The following is an 18,591-nucleotide window of genomic DNA, read 5'->3' on the forward strand; positions in this document are numbered from 1 at the left end:
CTCGTGGTTTATGCAAGATGGTGCCTGGCCACATCGCACGGCCGACGTCTTTAATTTCCTGAATGAATATTTCGATGATCGTGTGATTACTTTGGGCTATCCGAAACATACAGGAGGCGGCGTGGATTGGCCTCCCTATTCGCCAGACATGAACCCCTGTGACTTCTTTCTGTGGGGACACTTGAAAGACCAGGTGTACCACCAGAATCCAGAAACAATTGAACAGCTGAAGCAGTACATCTCATCTGCATGTGAAGCCATTCCGCCAGACACGTTGTCAAAGGTTTCGGGTGATTTCATTCAGAGACTACGCCATATTATTGCTACGCATAGTGGATATGTGGAAAATATCGTACTATAGAGTTTCACAGACCGCAGCGCCATCTGTTGTTGAAAATTGTAACTACTGTAATTTCGAAAGTTTGTCTGCCTGAAAATGTACTGTTGTCCCAAGCATATTGCAACAAACGGTGTATTTCTATCGCTGCTCGTTTAGTTTTTATTGCCGTTTCAAATATACCGGTCATTTTTGAAACACCCTGTAAGTGTCGATTAGTACTGATAACAGAAATACGCAGGTTATGGTGAGTTGCTAGACCAATTTACCCCATTATTTTTCACTTTCTACAAACAATCATTGTACTACCAAGATTGCTATTGGTACCTTCGAACTCCCGAGTGATTTCTTCTGCTGATTTAACGCGATTTTTTACAACCAATGTATGCAGTGCGGGACAGTCCTGCTCATTGGTACGTGAGATCTCCCTGGTCTTGATTTACACATGTTTGTTTCCTCGTTTTTCCGCTTCACGGTCACTCCACCACTCGACTTCAACTGCTGTAGAACGATGAAATGTCCCTGATAGGGTTTTTACTTTGGTGACATCTAGTGTCTAATCTACATTCGAAATCAGTGTACTCTCCTCAAGGGTTGTTTCTGCTGCTACTGCGTCTCTACTGACAAGACAATGTCCTCCACCGCCTTTTACACTTGCGGTCTGCCTCTTGCGACTTCCAGTGGTCAATTCAACACTACATATGGATATCTGGACATTTTTGATCAGACGGTGCCATTGTGGTAATTGTGCAAGTATGAAGAGAATCGGTCTGGACAGAGTAACGAAGAGAGTTGCCTCGAACCGGTCTGCGGACTGAAGACCACAGTGACAAGAACATGGTCTTGATTTCTCAAGGTCTTAATACTTTAGCTCAGAAATTATTACGAGTGCAAAACTTTTGCTACGCTACCAATCACAGTTCAAATATGGATGCTACTCTTTCCATGTCATGTCGCTAGCCAGCTCTGAAAAATGAGTGAGTTGTTAGGAGACTCTGAGTTGTCGCAAGCGTAAGGTATGTGCCGGCAGCTACGCGGTGTACGTGTTGACAACGAGGCGGCACGTACCAGTGGAGGGCCTCGTCGTGATGCTGCTGATGCGCCGTGGCTGCCCCACCGGCCCCGCCACAGACCCCACCACCACCTGCTCTTTCTCCATCTCGTCCTCACAGTCCTCGCCGTCCCCTTTCTCGTCGGCGCGACATTTTCTCTTCCTGAAAATACCACCAGAATTTCAATTTTACAGTTAATTAAACGTACTTACTAAGGGCTTAGGAATACACCAAACATCACAGTAGACTGGCTATTTTATAGGAGTACACCAACATCTACTCTGACAATTCACAATGCATTTCCTACTCTGTAAGACCATGAAAAATGAAACTGAGAGTGAAATTTTATTTAAAAATATTTATTTAAATGAATATAAAATTTTAATGTACCACATTTTCGAATTGGACATAAAAGTGTAAAATAATATCTCCTAGTTTCATACAGGTTTCTAATCCGAATCTATAATAGTGAGGAGGTGAAATATTCATGCACCAATAACGTACTGCATGAACCCAGTAATTTTCAATTTAAATATTACAAGTGCTTTTATAGCTATTAAAAACCCAGAATCAGAAATCCTCAGGGCTACTATTTTTCTGCTTAGTCCTGTTCAAAAACGTGCTTCAGTCTCTTGTGTCATTTTTTCAATGGATATTCAACATACTGATAGTTTTATAAGAAACATTATGTTAAATTTAATGGTTATTTGTGTCTTTTCACCTGATCATGAAAGAAATAGAACAGTGTTATACCTACTCACTAATAATACATCAACCTGTTTAACTGCTATTTTCCTGAAACATAAAGTAAGAGGCAAGTAAAATTAATTTTATATGATTCTCAATGAGATTATCATCTCAGAACTATCTTTATACCAATGGCTTTGTTCTTCTACATGTGTCTCACATAGAGCTCCTCCTTTCCCCCTCTCTCTGTCTGTCTCTTCCCCCTCCCTCTTAGTGCCCATTTTCTCCTCCCTCCCTGTACATTTCCTACTCCTCTTATCTGTCTGTCCATCCCCTCCTCCATCATCTCTTTCAGTCTCCTCATCCTCCTGCGTTTGCCCTTTTCATCTTCTCTTGTCCTACTGTCCATGTCCTCCACCCCTCTCCCCCACTTTACTCAGCTGTGACCATCCACAGATATACCCCTCAAATGCATTGCACTTCTAACCACACAACACAGTGGCTGTGCAGGGCATCCTAGATGTCAGGCACTAGCAACCTCTCTCACCCTCACCCCTTGATAACAGACCAGAAGAAAAAACTTGTCAATGTTGCATTATCATTCATTTCCGACCTATATTCAAAACTTCAGGTGTCTAGCTTAAGGGAAGTTAGTTTAAAATCAACTGCAAAATTTGTTCTGAACAGAAAGGTGCAACAACGAAGTGAGCTAGTAGAAAATTAGTAAAATATCATTTCTTTTCTTTTAGTGTACAACCCTGAGGTTGGTTTGCAGCAGAGCGCCATTCCTCTCTTCTGTCTGCCTTCCTCTTCATTTCCACATATGTGTTGCATCCCGTGTCATACATGATCTGTTGCATGTATGATATCCTTGGTCACCCCCGCCGATTACTTCCCTCAATAGCTCCTTCTGCTATTGTTCCAATGATGTTGTGTCATAGGATGTGCCTACAAGTTTGTCTCTTCTTGTTTCGATGTGCCTCCACAGAGATCTGGTTTCCTGTACTCTTCTAAGCACCTCTTCAGTTGTTACTTTGTCTCTCCAACTGATCTTCATCATCCTTCTATAGCACCACATCTCCAGGGCCTCTAGCCGTCTTCTCTCTTCTCTTCCAATTGTCCAAGTTTCTCATCTGTATAGGGCCACATCCAAACGAAACCATTCATGATACGTATCCTTATTTTAAGACCGATGTTGTCGCTGAGAGTAAGTTCCTTCTCCCATTAAATGCAATTTTGGCCTTTTGGATTCTGGTCGCAATTTCTTTCCTGCTTCTACCATCTCTTGTGATTTTGCTTTGCAGGTAAGTAAATTCCTCTATCACTTCCAGCTCCTCTCTTCCAGTTCTCATCCTCAGAGCTTCCTATTCTGCTTCTGTACTGCATACCATCACTTTAGTCTTTTTCTTGTTTATTCTCATTCCATACTGAGTGCATGTAATTTTTTCCATTGTTCTGAGGACTTCCTCTAGATCTTCTTTTGTCTCCGTGACTGTAGCAATATCATCTGCATAACGTAGCATATCTATATTCTGCCCATTAATTTTGATCCCCACATCAGTAGTTTCTTGAACTTGGTCTATAGGTTCCTGGATGCAAGCATTGAATATAAGAGGAGAAAGAGCACAGCCCTGCCTTACCCCTTTCCTACTATTTGCTTCTTGTTCCTGATGACAGTTCCTAATAACTGTCACCTCATTCTTATAGAAACTGAGTATCATACGAATGTCTTTGTACTTCATTCCACTTTTCCTCAGCATTCTGAACATCTCTTGCCAGATAACGTTATCAAATGCCTTTTCCATGTCTACAAAGGCAGTATAAGTTGGTTAATTTCTTTTGTAATTGCTTCTCAATAACGAGTCTCAGTGCCAGAATCACCTCTCTTGTTCCCAATCCCCTTCTGAAACCAAACTGATCTTCGCTCAGCATAGCCTCCACCTTCTCTTCAATTCTCTTCAGAAGTATTTTTATGAGAATTTTTGATGCATGTGATATTAGGCTTAGAGTTCGGTATTGGTCGCATTTTGTAGCTACTGCCCTCTTTGGTATAGGAACAATGATACATTTCTGGAAGTCTGTCGGTATCTCTCCTGTGATATAGATAGACCAAATAAGTTTAAGTAACATCAATTTCATGCTGTCACCAGCATTCTTTATTAGTTCTGCAGGGATGTCATCAATACCCGTTCCTTTATTGTCCCGTAGTTCTTTTAGAGCTCAGTCAAATTCTTCTTGCAGAATGTCATCTCCCTTCTCATCTTTGTCTACTTACTCTTCTCTTTTTATTACTTCCTCCAAAAAAAGTGTTGTTCTACGTTTGTTAAAAAATTTATTTGCTCTTCTGTAGGCTAAATCAGTTTTTCCGTTTTGCATATTTTCTTCCACTTCTCTGCACATTTCTTCAAGAAAATTTTCTTTTGCTTTCCTAGCTTCTCTATTAACTAAATTCCTCTGTCTTCTGTATTCAGCTTTCCCTTGTCCATCAGTTGCATTTTTGCATAATCTCCTGTTTTCCATAAGCTCAATAATATCTGCTGTAATCAATTTCCTCATGTTTTTGGGTTCAGTTCCTCCAACTATCTTTTTGCTACTTCCTATATACCAGATTTAATTTGATCCCAGTATTCATTTACTCCACCATGTTGAAAATTCTTAGCTAGGTTTTTTGTTTCATGAGCATAGTGCTTTGCCAGTCCCTCAGTTTTCAGTTTTTCTAGTTCCCATTTAAGTTTTTCTGGCTTCTTCTTCAAACGTTTGAATCTCAGTGAACTTTTCATCAGGACGAGGTTATGATCACTGCCTATGTCTGCAGATGGACAGCTCCTGCGGTCTTTTATCTGGTTCCTAAAACGTGCTTTCACTAGAATTTGATCAATCTGTCGTCTCCTCAGGTCTCCAGGGGCCTTCCATGTGTATCTTCTTCGTTTGTGATGTTGAAAAATCCTGTTTGCAACAACTAATTGGTTCCTCGAGCAGAGCTCGATTAGTCGATCCCCTCTTTCATTTCTTCTTCCAAGTCCGTATTTGCCAACAATTCCTTCCTCCCATTCTTCACCCACAATCGCGTTCCAGTCCCCCACGGCAACCAGGTTTTCATCTCCCTTAACATTTCTCATCGCATTACTTACTTCTTGGTATATTTCGTCAATGACTGCATCTTCATCCTTGGTTTTTGGCATGTATATTAGTATTACACAGTGTCCTTTAGTTTGGTTTCTAGTTTGACTAGTACTATTCGAGAGCTGTATTGCACATATCCCTTGACACATGAGCCATAGTTTTTACTCAAAATTACTCCAACTCCTCCTATTCCTGGTCTATCCTGGTCAGTTCCGGTGTGAATGACTCTGTATTCTCCAGGCCAGAAATCACCTGGTTGGGCCCATCTCATCTCCGATATGCCTAGGATATCGATTTCAGTCGTTCCATTTCAAGTTTTATATTTTCCAGCTTGCTACACTGAAGCTACTCTAAAGAACTGGAGTGGACTAGGAAATGCTGTTAAGGTCCTAGGCCCGATGAAGGGAAACTCCAGATCTACACCTCCACGCGATAGAGAGTGGGCAACGTCACTTCATGTGATGGCTAACGCAGACAGGGACCAAGGGATGACCGGGATGGCATCACCCCAGCATTTGCTGGACAGGGCAGCCTCTTACCCTGGAAATGAGAAACAATTTCCAAACGTGGAAGAACCAGCTGATGGTCAACGGCATAGGATGTGGAAGGCAACGGGAAACCACCACATTAAAGAACTACGGTTGTCACAAGCATCAGCAGCAAACTCGGATCACAGGGTGAGGACTGCAAGTGATACAGACAACGTGAAGGAATTGAATCCCAATTTTAACATAGCCACATGGAATGTGTGAAAATATTATTCGTACAGACATCAGATCCACTGCAATCAGTCAAAACAGTAACATTATTGGCTATGAGAGCCACAAACCTCGTTTCCTCATTTCACATCTCAAATGAGTGAAGATGTAGTAGATGATGCTCGATGTTGTAAGGTGAAGCAAGGTACTAAAAATATACCTATCGTGGGAAATTGCTCCAATTATATACTGTTCTGATGTAATTGGTTGCTATTATAAAAGATGAATCAATCACCCTCTGAATAACTTACCAAAACCCATATTTTGATTCATTAATTATTGATAAAGTTTCATTCAGATTTGGTTTAGAATAATAGTGGAGAATCTCTTTTAATACGCGATCGCAACATAGTCAAAACTTCAATTTAGTGTCAAATTTTTGGGAATATCTGAACAACGAGGAAGAGCGAGATCAGTTGTTATGTCATCGGTTTTGCGCTGCATGACTGCCTTGCAAAGCGGTTCGCGCTAGACAGTTCAGTATTTAGTAGAGGGGCCAAAGAGTTCAGTTGTTAGAGGAAGGGCCGAACAATAAGGTTCAACGGATGTCAGAGTGCTTTCAGGAGCGAAACTCTGCATGTTATGCAGACATTAATTGAGCTTAGTATGAGTAATCTGATTTGTGAAACATTTACCGTATTTTCTACCATCTTTAACAGTGTGTAGCAGTGTGTAGGGATTAATGTTTGTAAATAATAAGAATGATGAGTAACACAAAGTGTGGCTCTCTTAAGAGTACGTTTACCGTCACGCAATTTCTCTGCGCACTTTTCTGTTGTGTCTAATAGAATGTGCATAATCGTGAAAGTAAATGGCATTCAAATAAACCTCAGGATTTACCTGTTCAGTAAAAGTCAGCCTTCGCCAATTTATTAGTAGTTCCAGTACGGCCCAATAGCGAGAGCTGCGGACCCGTGATGCACGTTTACCTTTGTGACGGGACGGGAACATCTCTTTCAGACACTAGGCTGGTGGATGATTTTAGAAATTCTGAGTTTTGCTTTGATGCAGCAAGACGTAACTAGGATCGTTACAAGTTCCGCTGCATCAGTGTAGATGGAGAGAAGTAGGGTCATTTGTGGTAACACAGAGAAATGACTAGCAAACATACTTGCTCTGATAACTGGCTTACATCATATTCAATAGCGACGGCAGTGTATCGCAAACAGATATGTTAAGCGTGGATCGACATGAAGAACACGAAGAAGAGACAGCAATAAAGAAGCGGTTAAGAAAGATTTGTCGGCTATCCCCCATTTTATTCAAACTGTACATCGAGGAACAAGTAAATAACACTAAAGACGACTCCGGAAGATGAAAAGAGGTACGATGGGATGAAATAAAACTCCAAGGTTTGCCAATTGCACTGTAAACCTGTTGAGACAGGAAAGGGCTTGGATGAAGTGTTCAAAGGAATGGAGAGCGCCTTGAAAAGAGGTTGTAAGGATCACAATTCAGCTGAAAGTGATTCTGTTTTCAGTAACCAAAAGAATTAAGATGTAATTGTACTGGAAAGTTAGAGAAAGACATATAAGATTATTGAGGGGACATTTGCAGAATTTGTTGCTGTCTTTTTTACACAGTATTCATGCTGCTCCCATCTGGTGAATAACTTCATTTGGCTTAGATATCGTGCCCCAGAAGATAAGTCCGTAAGATGACAGCCAGTGAAAGTACTCACACTAACACGGACGTTCACAAATATTACTTTTTGTGGTTAGCACGCGTATATTCCTGAAATACATAACCAGCCAGATTCTTGTTAGGCGCTCTATTACCGATGATTTTCTCTTTTGTCTCGGACGTATGTGGCATTCATGTTGTTTACTGCGTCTTTGTATTGTCCTTACTGTTTCGTCAATAAGGATTCTGCCTATATGCTCGGTTATTCTAATCACAAACGCTAACATTACGCGATGAGGAAGAAGTAGCTCGTCCGTATTCTTTGCGTGATTATTACAGTGCTTTTAGGCTGTACCGTAGGTCTAAGAAGCGTCTAGAGACAAGTTTATGTTGGTTGGTTTCCTATACACTCCTTGTACTGTTTTCAGGTTTCAGGTTTTTGTAGATGTGTAGGAACTCAAGGCCGACGTCACTCTCCAAATCCATGGTGAAACCCATTTTCCAGTTAATGCTTTTCGAAGAATCTTGCGTGGCCTTATAACAAACATGTCATGCACATAGCAGATGCAGATGGCGCTGAGCACTATGGGACTTAACTTCTGAGATCAACATTCCCCTAGAACTTAGAACTACTTAAACCTAACTAACCTAAGGCCATCACACACATCCATGTCCGAGGTAGGATTCGAACCTGCGACCGTAGCGGTCGCGCGGCTCCAGACTGTAGCGCCTACAACCTCTCGTCCACCACGGCCGGCTCCATATAGCGTCGCCAGTGAGATGGTTCCAGTTCCACATATCTCATCGCCTTACGTGCGAAATATTCCATTTAAATCGTCAGTTGCTACAGGCGACCAAAGCCACCCCATAGAAACCCCATCATACTGTACGTGAAATTCCCCCTCATCCATCCTTAAAATAACTAGACTGCAAACAACCAGAAAAAAAATTAGTACACCTGGAAAGACATCAATTTTGACCCGATAACGGCATAGATGACCTGGGGGATAGTAGATGTACTGATAATGGTTTGAACGTCACCCGCCAGCAGATACCGTAGTGGCACAGCTACCACAACGCCATCTGTGCCTAGGGAATGCTCACAGCCAGAAGGCTCCATGTGGTGGAAGCGTGTGAAGCAAGCAGGTAACCATGCCATGGAGATGGACTCGAGCTTCCTACAGCCAAATGAGCGAGTTTGAAAAGGGTCTGACTGTGGCCCTCCGAGTGGCTGGGTAGTCCTTTAAAAGAATTGCCACCCAAGTTTGACGCACTGCGTCGGCTATGCAACGATGCTAATATCAGTGGTCAGGTGAACATTCTCAAACGTGTAGATGAGGTTCTGGACTTACTCGCAGCACGGTCGCTCGCCAGGATCGTCGAATTTTAAGGGCATCAGAGGTAGACTCTACAGATGCCACAACACAGATAAGAGGGTTTTTGAGCCCAGAAGTGTCAACACTAACTGTTTCGAACAACTTATTAGCAGGCCAACACGGCCTTGCTGTGCTGGTACTGCGAACGGTTGAAAGCAAGGGGAAACTACAGCCGTAATTTTTCCCGAGGGCATGCAGCTCTACTGTATGGTTAATGATGATGGCGTTCTCTTGGGCAAAATATTCCGGAGGTAAAATAGTCCCCCATTCGGATCTCCGGACGGGGACTACTCAAGAGGACGTCGTTATCAGGAGAAAGAAAACTGGCGTCCTACGGATCGGAGCGTGGAATGTCAGATCCCTTAATCGGGCAGGTAGGTTAGAAAATTTAAAAAGGGAAATGGATAGGTTAAAGTTAGATATAGTGGGAATTTGTGAAGTTCAATGGCAGGCGTAACAAGACATTTGGTCAGGTGAATACAGGGTTACAAAAACAAAGTCAAATAGGGGTAATGCAGGAGTAGGTTTAATAATGAAGAAAAAAATAGGAATGCGGGTAAGCTACTACAAACAGCATAGTGAACGCATTATTGTGGCCACGATAGACACGAAGCCCACGCCTACCACAGTAGTACAAGTTTATATGCCAACTAGCTCTGCAGATGACGAAGAAATTAAAGAAATATATGATGAAATAAAAGAAATTATTCAGGTTGTGAAGCAAGACGAAAATTTAATTGTCATGGGTGACTGGAATTCGGTAGTAGGAAAAGGGAGGGAACGAAACGTAGTAGGTGAATATGGATTGGGGGTAAGAAGTGAAAGAGGAAGCCGCCTGGTAGAATTTTGCACAGAGCGCAACTTAATCATAGCTAACACTTGGTTCAAGAATCATAAAAGAAGGTTGTATACATGGAGGAATCCTGAAGATACCAGAAGGTATCAGATAGATTATATAACGGTAAGACAGAGATTTAGAAACCAGGTTGTAAATTGTAAGACATTTCCAGGGGCAGATGTGGACTCTGTCCACAATCTATTGGTTATGAATTGTAGATTAAAACTGAAGAATCTGCAAAAAGGTGGGACTTTAAGAAGATGAGACCTGGATAAACTGACTAAACCAGAGGTTATACAGAGTTTTATGGAGAGCACAAGGGAACAATTGACAGGAATGGGGGAAAGAAATACAGTAGAAGAAGAATGGGTAGCTTTGAGGGATAAAGTAGTGAAGGCAGCAGAGGATCAGGTAGGTAAAAAGACGAGGGCTAGTAGAAATCCTTGGGTAACAGAAGAAATATTGAATTTAATTGATGAGAGGAGAAAATATAAAAATGCAGTAAATGAAGCAGGCAAAAAGGAATACAAACGTCTCAAAAATGAAATTCACAGGAAGTGCAAAATGGCTAAGCAGGATTGGCTAGAGGACAAATGTAAGGATGTAGAGGCTTATTTCACTAGGGGTAAGATAGATACTGCCTACAGGAAAATTAAAGAGACCTTTCGAGAAAAGACAACCACTTGTATGAATATGAAGAGCTCAGATGGAAACCCAGTTCTAAGCAAAGATGGGAAAGCAGAAAGGTGCAAGGAGTATACAGAGGGTCTATACAAGGGCGATGTATTTCAGGACAATATTATGGCAATGGAAGAGGATGTAGATGAAGATGATATGGGAGATCTGATACTGTGTGAAGTGTTTGACAGAGCACTGAAAGACCTTAGTCGAAACAAGCCCCAGGAGTAGATAACATTCCATTAGAACTACTGACAGCCTCGGGAGAGTCAGTCCTGACAAAACTCTACCATCTGTTGAGCAAGATGTATGAGACAGGCGAAATACCCTCAGACTTCCAGAAGAATGTAATAATTCCAATCCCAAAGAAAGCAGGTGTTGACAGATGTGAAAATTACCAAACTATCAGTTTAATAAGTCACGGCTGCAAAATACTAACGCTAATTCTTTACACACGAATGGAAAAACTGGTAGCAGCCGGCCTCGGGGAAGATCAGTTTGGATTCCGTAGAAATATTGGAACACTTGAGCCAATACTGACCCTACGACTTACCTTGGAAGCTAGATTAAGGAAAGGCAAACCTACGTTTCTAGGATTTGTAGACTTAGAGAAAGCTTTTGATAATGTTGACTGGAATACTCTCTCTCAGATTCTGAAGGTCGCAGGGGTAAAATACAGGGAGCGAAAGGCTATTTACAATTTGTACAGAAAGCAGATGGCAGTTATGAGAGTCGAGGGGCGTTAAAGGGATGCAGTGGTTGGGAAGGGAGTGAGACAGGGTTGTAGCCTCTCCTCGATGTTATTCAATCTGTATATTGAGCAAGCAGTGAAGGAAACAAAAGAAAAATTCGGAGTAGGTATTAAAATCCATGGAGAAGAAATAAAAACCTTGAGGTTTGCCGATGACATTGTAATTCAAATGGTTCAAATGGCTCTGAGCACTATGGGACTCAACTGCTGTGGTCATCAGTCCCCTAGAACTTAGAACTACTTAAACCTAACTAACCTAAGGACATCACACACACTCATGCCCGAAGCAGGATTCGAACCTGCGACCGTAGCAGCAGCGCGGCTCCGGACTGGAGCGCCTAGAACCGCACAGCCACCGCGGCCGGCCAACATTGTAATTCTGTCAGAGACAGCAAAGAACTTGGAAGAGCAGTTGAACGGAATGGATAGCGTCTTGAAAGGAGGATATAAGATAAAAATCAACAAAAGCAAAACGAGGATAATGGAATGTAGTCGACTTAAGTCGGGAGATGCTGAGGGTATTATATTAGGAAATGAGACACTTAAAGTAGTAAAGGAGTTTTGCTATTTGGGGAGCAAAATAACTGATGATGGTCGAAGTAGAGAGGATATAAGATGTAGACTGGCAATGGCAAGGAAAGCGTTTCTGAAGAAGAGATATTTGTTAACATCGAGTATAGATTTAAGTGTCAGGAAGTCATTTCTGAAAGTGTTTGTATGGAGTGTAGCCATGTATGGAAGTTAATCATGGACGATAAATAGTTTGGAAAGGAAGAGAATACAAGCTTTCGAAATGTAGTGCTATAGAAGTATGCTGAGGATTAGATGGGAAGATCACGTAACTAATGAGGAGGTATTGAATAGGATTGGGGAGAGGAGAAGTTTGTGGCACAACTTGACTAGAAGAAGGGATCGATTGGTAGGACATGTTCTGAGGCATCAAGGGATCACCAATTTAGCATTGGAGGGCAGCGTGGAGGGTAGAAATCGTAGAGGGAGACCAAGAGATGAATACACTAAGCAGATTCAGAGGGATGTAGGCTGCAGTACGTACTGGGAGATGAAGAAACTTGCACAGGATAGAATAGCATGGAGAGCTGCATCAAACCAGTCTCAGGACTGAATACCACAACAACAATATTAGCAGTGGGACGCACACCTCTAGCCCGTCTTTCACTTGTGCTGCGGCATCGACCTGCACAGCCCGACTAGTGTCGTCAGAGTATTACTTCGAAGATGAACCGGCTCGTCGTGGTCTTCAGCAATGAAAGCAGGCTCTGCCTGCACGCAAGTGATGGTCGTTTGTGAGTACGACGTTGAGCTGGTGAGCGCTGTTTGTAGAGCGCATTCGTCCAAGACACACTGACTTTATGGTATGGGGTGCGGTAAGCTAAAACTTCCCTCCACCTATGGTGTTTCTGGATGGGACACTAACAGGCACTTGGTACGTGTAGAAAGTTGTTGAACCCATTCTTTTCGCGTTCTTGCAACTGTAAGGTGTTTTGTTCCAACAACACAATGCTCGCCCACACACACTGCCCGTGAAACTTGACGTGCTCTGCATGAAGTGGACCAACTTCCCTGGCCAGCACGATCTACAAATTTGTCTCAATTCGAGAATGTGTGAGATACAGTGGGACAAGATGTGATTCGTGTGACTCGTCAAGCAAAAACTCTTACAGAACTATGAGGACACGAGGAGTAGGCTAGCATCACGTATCCCGGGAGAGTATTCGCCATCTGTGCGGAAGACTGGATACGAGAGTCAGCGCCTACATTGTTGACTAATATGGTTGTTTCAGCATGTGTCGATACCTGATAAACGCTTGTGCTATTGGTCTGCAAATGTAGTCATTTCATGTTACCCATATGCTCTGTTGCAACAATAAATCTTGAGTGAACTGGAAACCTCTAAAATGTTGTAGCAATTTTTTTTCCGGCGGTGTAGTTCTACTAGGTCACATACATCTCCATGGTATTTTCTACTGGGATGTTAGTCAATAAAGATCAGACAATGAAGCTCACCAGTACATCAATTGTGGATACTTGCACTGTACGTAATAATTCTAAAAATTTATTTTCATTCCTTATTCTTAAAGTAGTAAGAAGTAACATACTTAGCCAGTGTGTGACGTTTTTAGAGTGGGGTGAAAAGAAACTGGCCAGACAATGTAAGGATACGCTCAGAGAAATATTTCTGGCGCTAGGAGATGGCTATTGATTCTGAGATATTCTGATCCGTGACCAAATGTGAAGAACTTTAATCTTTACTGTGAGGATACGTAAGCCATTTTATTCTAAGCGTAAGCATTAATTATTTATAAAAATTATTGCCAGTAGCTGTCTGAACCATTCAGGTTGCGTCAAAACCACACACACACATACACACACACACACACACACACACACACACACACACACACACAAGATTAATTGCCTGACGTTTCACGTTCGCAGCATAGTAACTCGACGTACTTAATCTAGTAGAGCTCACCAGAATAAATCTTCCTCAGATTCTGAAAGTGAAGACGAATCGATCAGTAACTGGCAAATCTGATTGGCAAAGGCGTGATTTCAGTCCAGCACTACATGCATTTGATAACTCATTTTCAGGGCATAATTGTTATTTAACGACTGATTCAAGCTATTTCACGCAGAATACCTGATAAAATTTATGGCACTTTTTACGAGCTAATTTTACACTTTCACCAAGTCAAATATGTCTAAATTAGTTCATTCTCGATTGTCCAAATGAGAAGATAGTGGTTTGGAGGGACTGCATTGCTTCTTGGTATTTGGCTTCTCATGGCCCGTCATTAAAAAGTTGAGAATAAGAAAATATTGGTCCATAGGTGTACTTCTGAGCACTTCAGTTTTCTTCGAAGTTATGTCCCGTGACCGTTTTATCTTACCATTGAGAATGTTGCATTTTAGTAACAACTCTGCCATTCGTGGGGATGACAGTTTGTTTTAAATTAGGAAAATAGCTCATACAGCTCGTATGGCGCTCTGCAGTGCGTTTAATCCATAAAAAAATCTCTGTGTCGATGAAAGCCTGTTATTTTACAAAGGTCGCTTATCTTTTAAACAATGCATTCGTTAGAAAAGAAACAGGTTTGGAATCAAGACATTCATGTTGTGCGACTATAAAACTGGACACGTCTTGGATTTCATTGTATACACAGGCACAACAACAGAAATTGAAATCCATAATTTCGGGAGATCCGAGGATATAGTGCCAACACTAATGAAGCCATACTGTGAACATGGACGTACACGTGCGTTGACAAGTGATTTACAAGTCCAGACATATTCTTCTCGCTTCACTACCTTAGAACCGCAGCATCCGGTACTGTGTGTAGCAACAGGCGCAATTTACCGAAGCTAAAGAAGAAATTGAAAGGAAGAGAAGTTAAATTTGCGTCAACGGACACAATTCTTGCCAACAAGTGGTGCGAAAAGGGAGAATCGTTGATGTTGATTGCCTGCAACACTACGGAAATGCGTGACACGTGAAAGACGATGAGGAAGACTGGCGAGAAAGTAACAAAGCCGCAAAGAGTTGTCGACTACAATGTAAGTGCAGGCGCAGTGTACTGACAAACACACACTGGATGCTTCAAGTCCAAAACAATATTGAATAAAACAAAAAAAGTATTGTTCCTACCGATCGTTTCAATCGTGAATGACAAAAATCATGGAAAGCCTATAGAAAAAGCACTTTCAGTATTTCCAGAATTTTCCAATTGTCTAGGCAACTTTTACAAATATTTCTTTCATACAAGCCTTGCCTTAAAAATCAAGAACAGAACAAAGAAGGAATCATCCAAATCGGTTAAGGTATTTTTAAACTTTGCTGAGACTAATGCTTCGAAAATGCGTCTCGGCATCCAGACACGACCCTCGAAAGTTGTTTGCGGGCGAATTATTGCTAGTACAGACGACAACGTTCGATCGTTACGGATTCTCCAGCGTTTGCATCGTAAGCTACGTACAGAAAACTGATAATTAAGTATCAGTGTGTCAAATAAAACTCAGATGTATACAGAAACATTATGACAATTAGCAAGAACTACCTGGAAGTGAAATAAAGCCTCTGATGAGGAGTTACATGTTAGCAGTATAAGCAGTTTCAGTGTACGTTATGTTTGTCGAGGAATTCATCTCTAGATTCAAAGCTTTGGAGTAAGTATCCAGATATACTGTGTTTATTTGTAACGTCGGTGGTCACACTCAGACTACCAGACAGTAATTAGCGCCCTGGCTCCAGAAATACTCAGCATAGGCCGAGGTCGGTCGAGTGAAGAGCTCAGGCACAGGCAGCAGTCAGCGGAGGTGGTGGCTATCAGCGCAGGTTAACGGATCAGGCGACCTCGACGCGCGATCGAGACGGCCAGCTGCAAGCGCAGCTTCAACAGCCGAATGGTTAAACTTAGCGAAGGTAAAACGAATTTTAATGTATATATCGAAAATAAAACGAATTTAATGTAGTATATATAATTTCACAAAAAACCGGACTACAGATATCTTATGAAAAAACCCAATATATGGAAAGGCAGCCAGAAAATAAATCCCCTTTAATAACAAAATATGGTAAAATTGCACAAGTCTGCCATTTTAAATACCTCGGTGAAACTATACAGTCCTCAGGATTAAACCGAATTGCCAATGAACAAAGAATCACCAAGCTCCAGAAAGCCTACAAGCTAACATGGACGCATTACAACAAGAAGTGCATTTCGACAGACGCAAAATTAAGGCACTATACAACAGTGATTCTTCCAGAAGCAATCTATGCAGCTGAAACAATGGTGATTAATGGTCATTCTAAAATTAAGGAAATAGAAAAGCAGGAAAGAAAAATTCTCAGGAAGATTTACGGTCCAATCAACAAAAATGGCATTTCGATGAAGAGACCACAAAACGAGCTCTATAGAAAGATCAACATAGTAACAGATGAAATCCGAAAGCGCCGAGCCAAATTTTATACACACATCTACAGGATGGAAGACTCCAGAACAGCAAAGAAATTATTCAATATTATAACAAGGAGTAAATGTGGCACGGAATGGCTGAAAGAAGTCCAGAGGGATCTACAGCAGATCAACATAAAAAATCTCGAAGATCGCACCGAGTGTCGGCATAAAATCACAAGTGTGAAGTTTGGAGAAAGAACATCGCGTCAGCCTGGTAAAAAATGGACAGAGGAACGGAAGAAGGAGCATTCTGAGAGGATGAGGAGGTTTTGGGAAGCAAAGAAGAAAAACGTGCGAAGATGAAATTATGAATTCAAGTTCAATCGCTCTCCTAAAGGGGAACAATCGTTATAATAATAATAATACATATATTCCTACAGCAGTGGCACTAGTAGATTTGTTATTTATTACGAATGTCATAATTAAATGTGATATCTACCGTTAACAGATACACACAATAAATCGAACACTATGTAAGAAGCTTCCTAAATTGTGCTTCTGAAGCATTACTACATGAACTGATTCTCTTTGTGTGGCTAAACTATGCCAGCCAACAGTTTGGCAGGGGTTTGCTATGAATAATGCAAGGCATAGGGAATGGTGTAGAAGTATTGAAGAACGTCGTAGCTGTGTTGATGACGACGAAAGCCCTGAGACTTAGCACAGCATTAGCCTACGAAAATGGAGAGGAATGGTTATGAACGATCTCCGAACACTATCACAGAAGTCGCTGATGATGTTGGCGCATTGAATGGCTCACGCCATCAAATTCTTTTCGAATGTTTTTGGTACGAAAGGTGAGACAGGCAAATTTATTTCCAAGTTTTTCAATCTCTAACAAATACCGTGGCCAACGACAGTTACTCAGGAAGGCAACAACGATGCAGAACTGCTGAAACGTGTCATAATAGTTGAACACACGTTGTTTTACGACGTGCCCAAACTAAGGCCAGTACTCCCTGTGGTAGCATTCTGGATTGGCAAAACCAAAAAAAATCTCGAAAGGTGTTGCGAAATGTGAAGATTATGGTTATTTTGTGTTCTTCGATTTTAAGGGCATACTGCACAACGGGTTCTTGCCACAGGATTGAATGATGAATACGGAGCGTCGATAAACAATTCAGCGGCTTTCGAGTGAAGCTATTAGAAAAATTACCGTCCATACATCAGGTGAAACAATGAGAGGCACTTGGATCACGATAGTGCACTTGATCACACTTCGCTGCTTTGTTGGTATATTTTCCGAGAAAAAAAGTACTGTGTGATTTCCCAGCTTCCATATTCCCACAAAATTTTTTTCTGTTCCAAAAAGTAAAGAAAATTTTAATGCAAAGATCAGAGTAAAAACTCATCGCTGAGGTGGTTAAAAACTCTTCCAGATGTAGAGATTTAGAGGTGTTTCTGGGATTGGAAGAAGTGTTGGCATCCAGTTGTGGCGGTCTTCAGTCCAAAGACTGGTTTGATGCAATCTGCAGGGAAGTGTATCCTGCGAACTCCATCTCTGCATCACTGCCGTAATTTATATCCATTTAAACCTGCCTGCTATGTGTAAACACGTCCATCCATTACCTAACTGGGAATTCCTTAATGTCTGAGAACGTGCCCCCTCATGTAGTCACGTTGTGTCCCAGTTCGATTCAGTACCTCCTCATTAATTCATTAATTAGTCAATCTGCTCACCTAATCTTCAGTATTCTTCCATAGCACCATATTTCAAAAGCTTCTGTTCTCTTCACGCTGATTATTGTTCACGTTTTACTTCCAGTCAAGGCTGTACTTTAGATAAATACTTCCAATAACGACCTTCTAACAGTCAAATTGCTATTAAGACGTTAATAAGTTCCTCTTCTTCAGAAATACTTCTGCTGCCGTTGCCAGTCTACATTCGATATCGTCTCTCTGTCCGCCATAGTACATTACTTTCCTGCCCAGACAGCAAAACTTATCTGCTGCCTGTAATATTTCATTCCCTACTTTAATTCTCTCAGCATCTTCTGCTTTAATTCGACTATATTCCGTTACCATTGTTTTATTTATATTGTCGCAGATCTTATAATCTCTTTTCATGACACTACGAAATACGATCGTCAGATACTCTTCCAAATCCTTTGTCGTTTGTGACAGAATTACTGTGTCTTCGGCAAACTTGAAAATTTTTGATACTGCTCACTGAACCTTAGTTCCCTTTTCGAATTTCTCCTTTCGTTCCTTCACTTCTCTGTAGACGAGAGTTGGAGCACTTTTCAGACTTTCGCCTCTAGCCAGCCCTATAATAGAATTTTAACATATTTGTCATTTCGTTTCAAAATCATAGCATTCACTTTGTGTGCAGTTGCGTTTTAGTGCAATTATGAAAAATTACTAAGAAACAGTAATATTTTTCCAAATGTGA

The 18,591-nt window shown here is 41.4% G+C and overlaps 1 protein-coding gene across 1 annotated transcript in view; it reads right to left on the minus strand.

The window, feature by feature from the left end:
* Positions 1–18,591, minus strand: part of LOC124776148 (PDF receptor-like) — a 397,145-nt gene that overhangs the window by 6,246 nt on the left and 372,308 nt on the right. The window contains exon 14 of the mRNA XM_047250985.1: positions 1,406–1,551. Coding sequence (XP_047106941.1) covers positions 1,406–1,551 — 146 coding nt within the window. The remainder of the gene's footprint in view (positions 1–1,405; positions 1,552–18,591) is intronic.

Source organism: Schistocerca piceifrons, chromosome 2 (assembly GCF_021461385.2).
Source record: "Schistocerca piceifrons isolate TAMUIC-IGC-003096 chromosome 2, iqSchPice1.1, whole genome shotgun sequence".
Taxonomy (NCBI): domain Eukaryota; kingdom Metazoa; phylum Arthropoda; class Insecta; order Orthoptera; family Acrididae; genus Schistocerca; species Schistocerca piceifrons.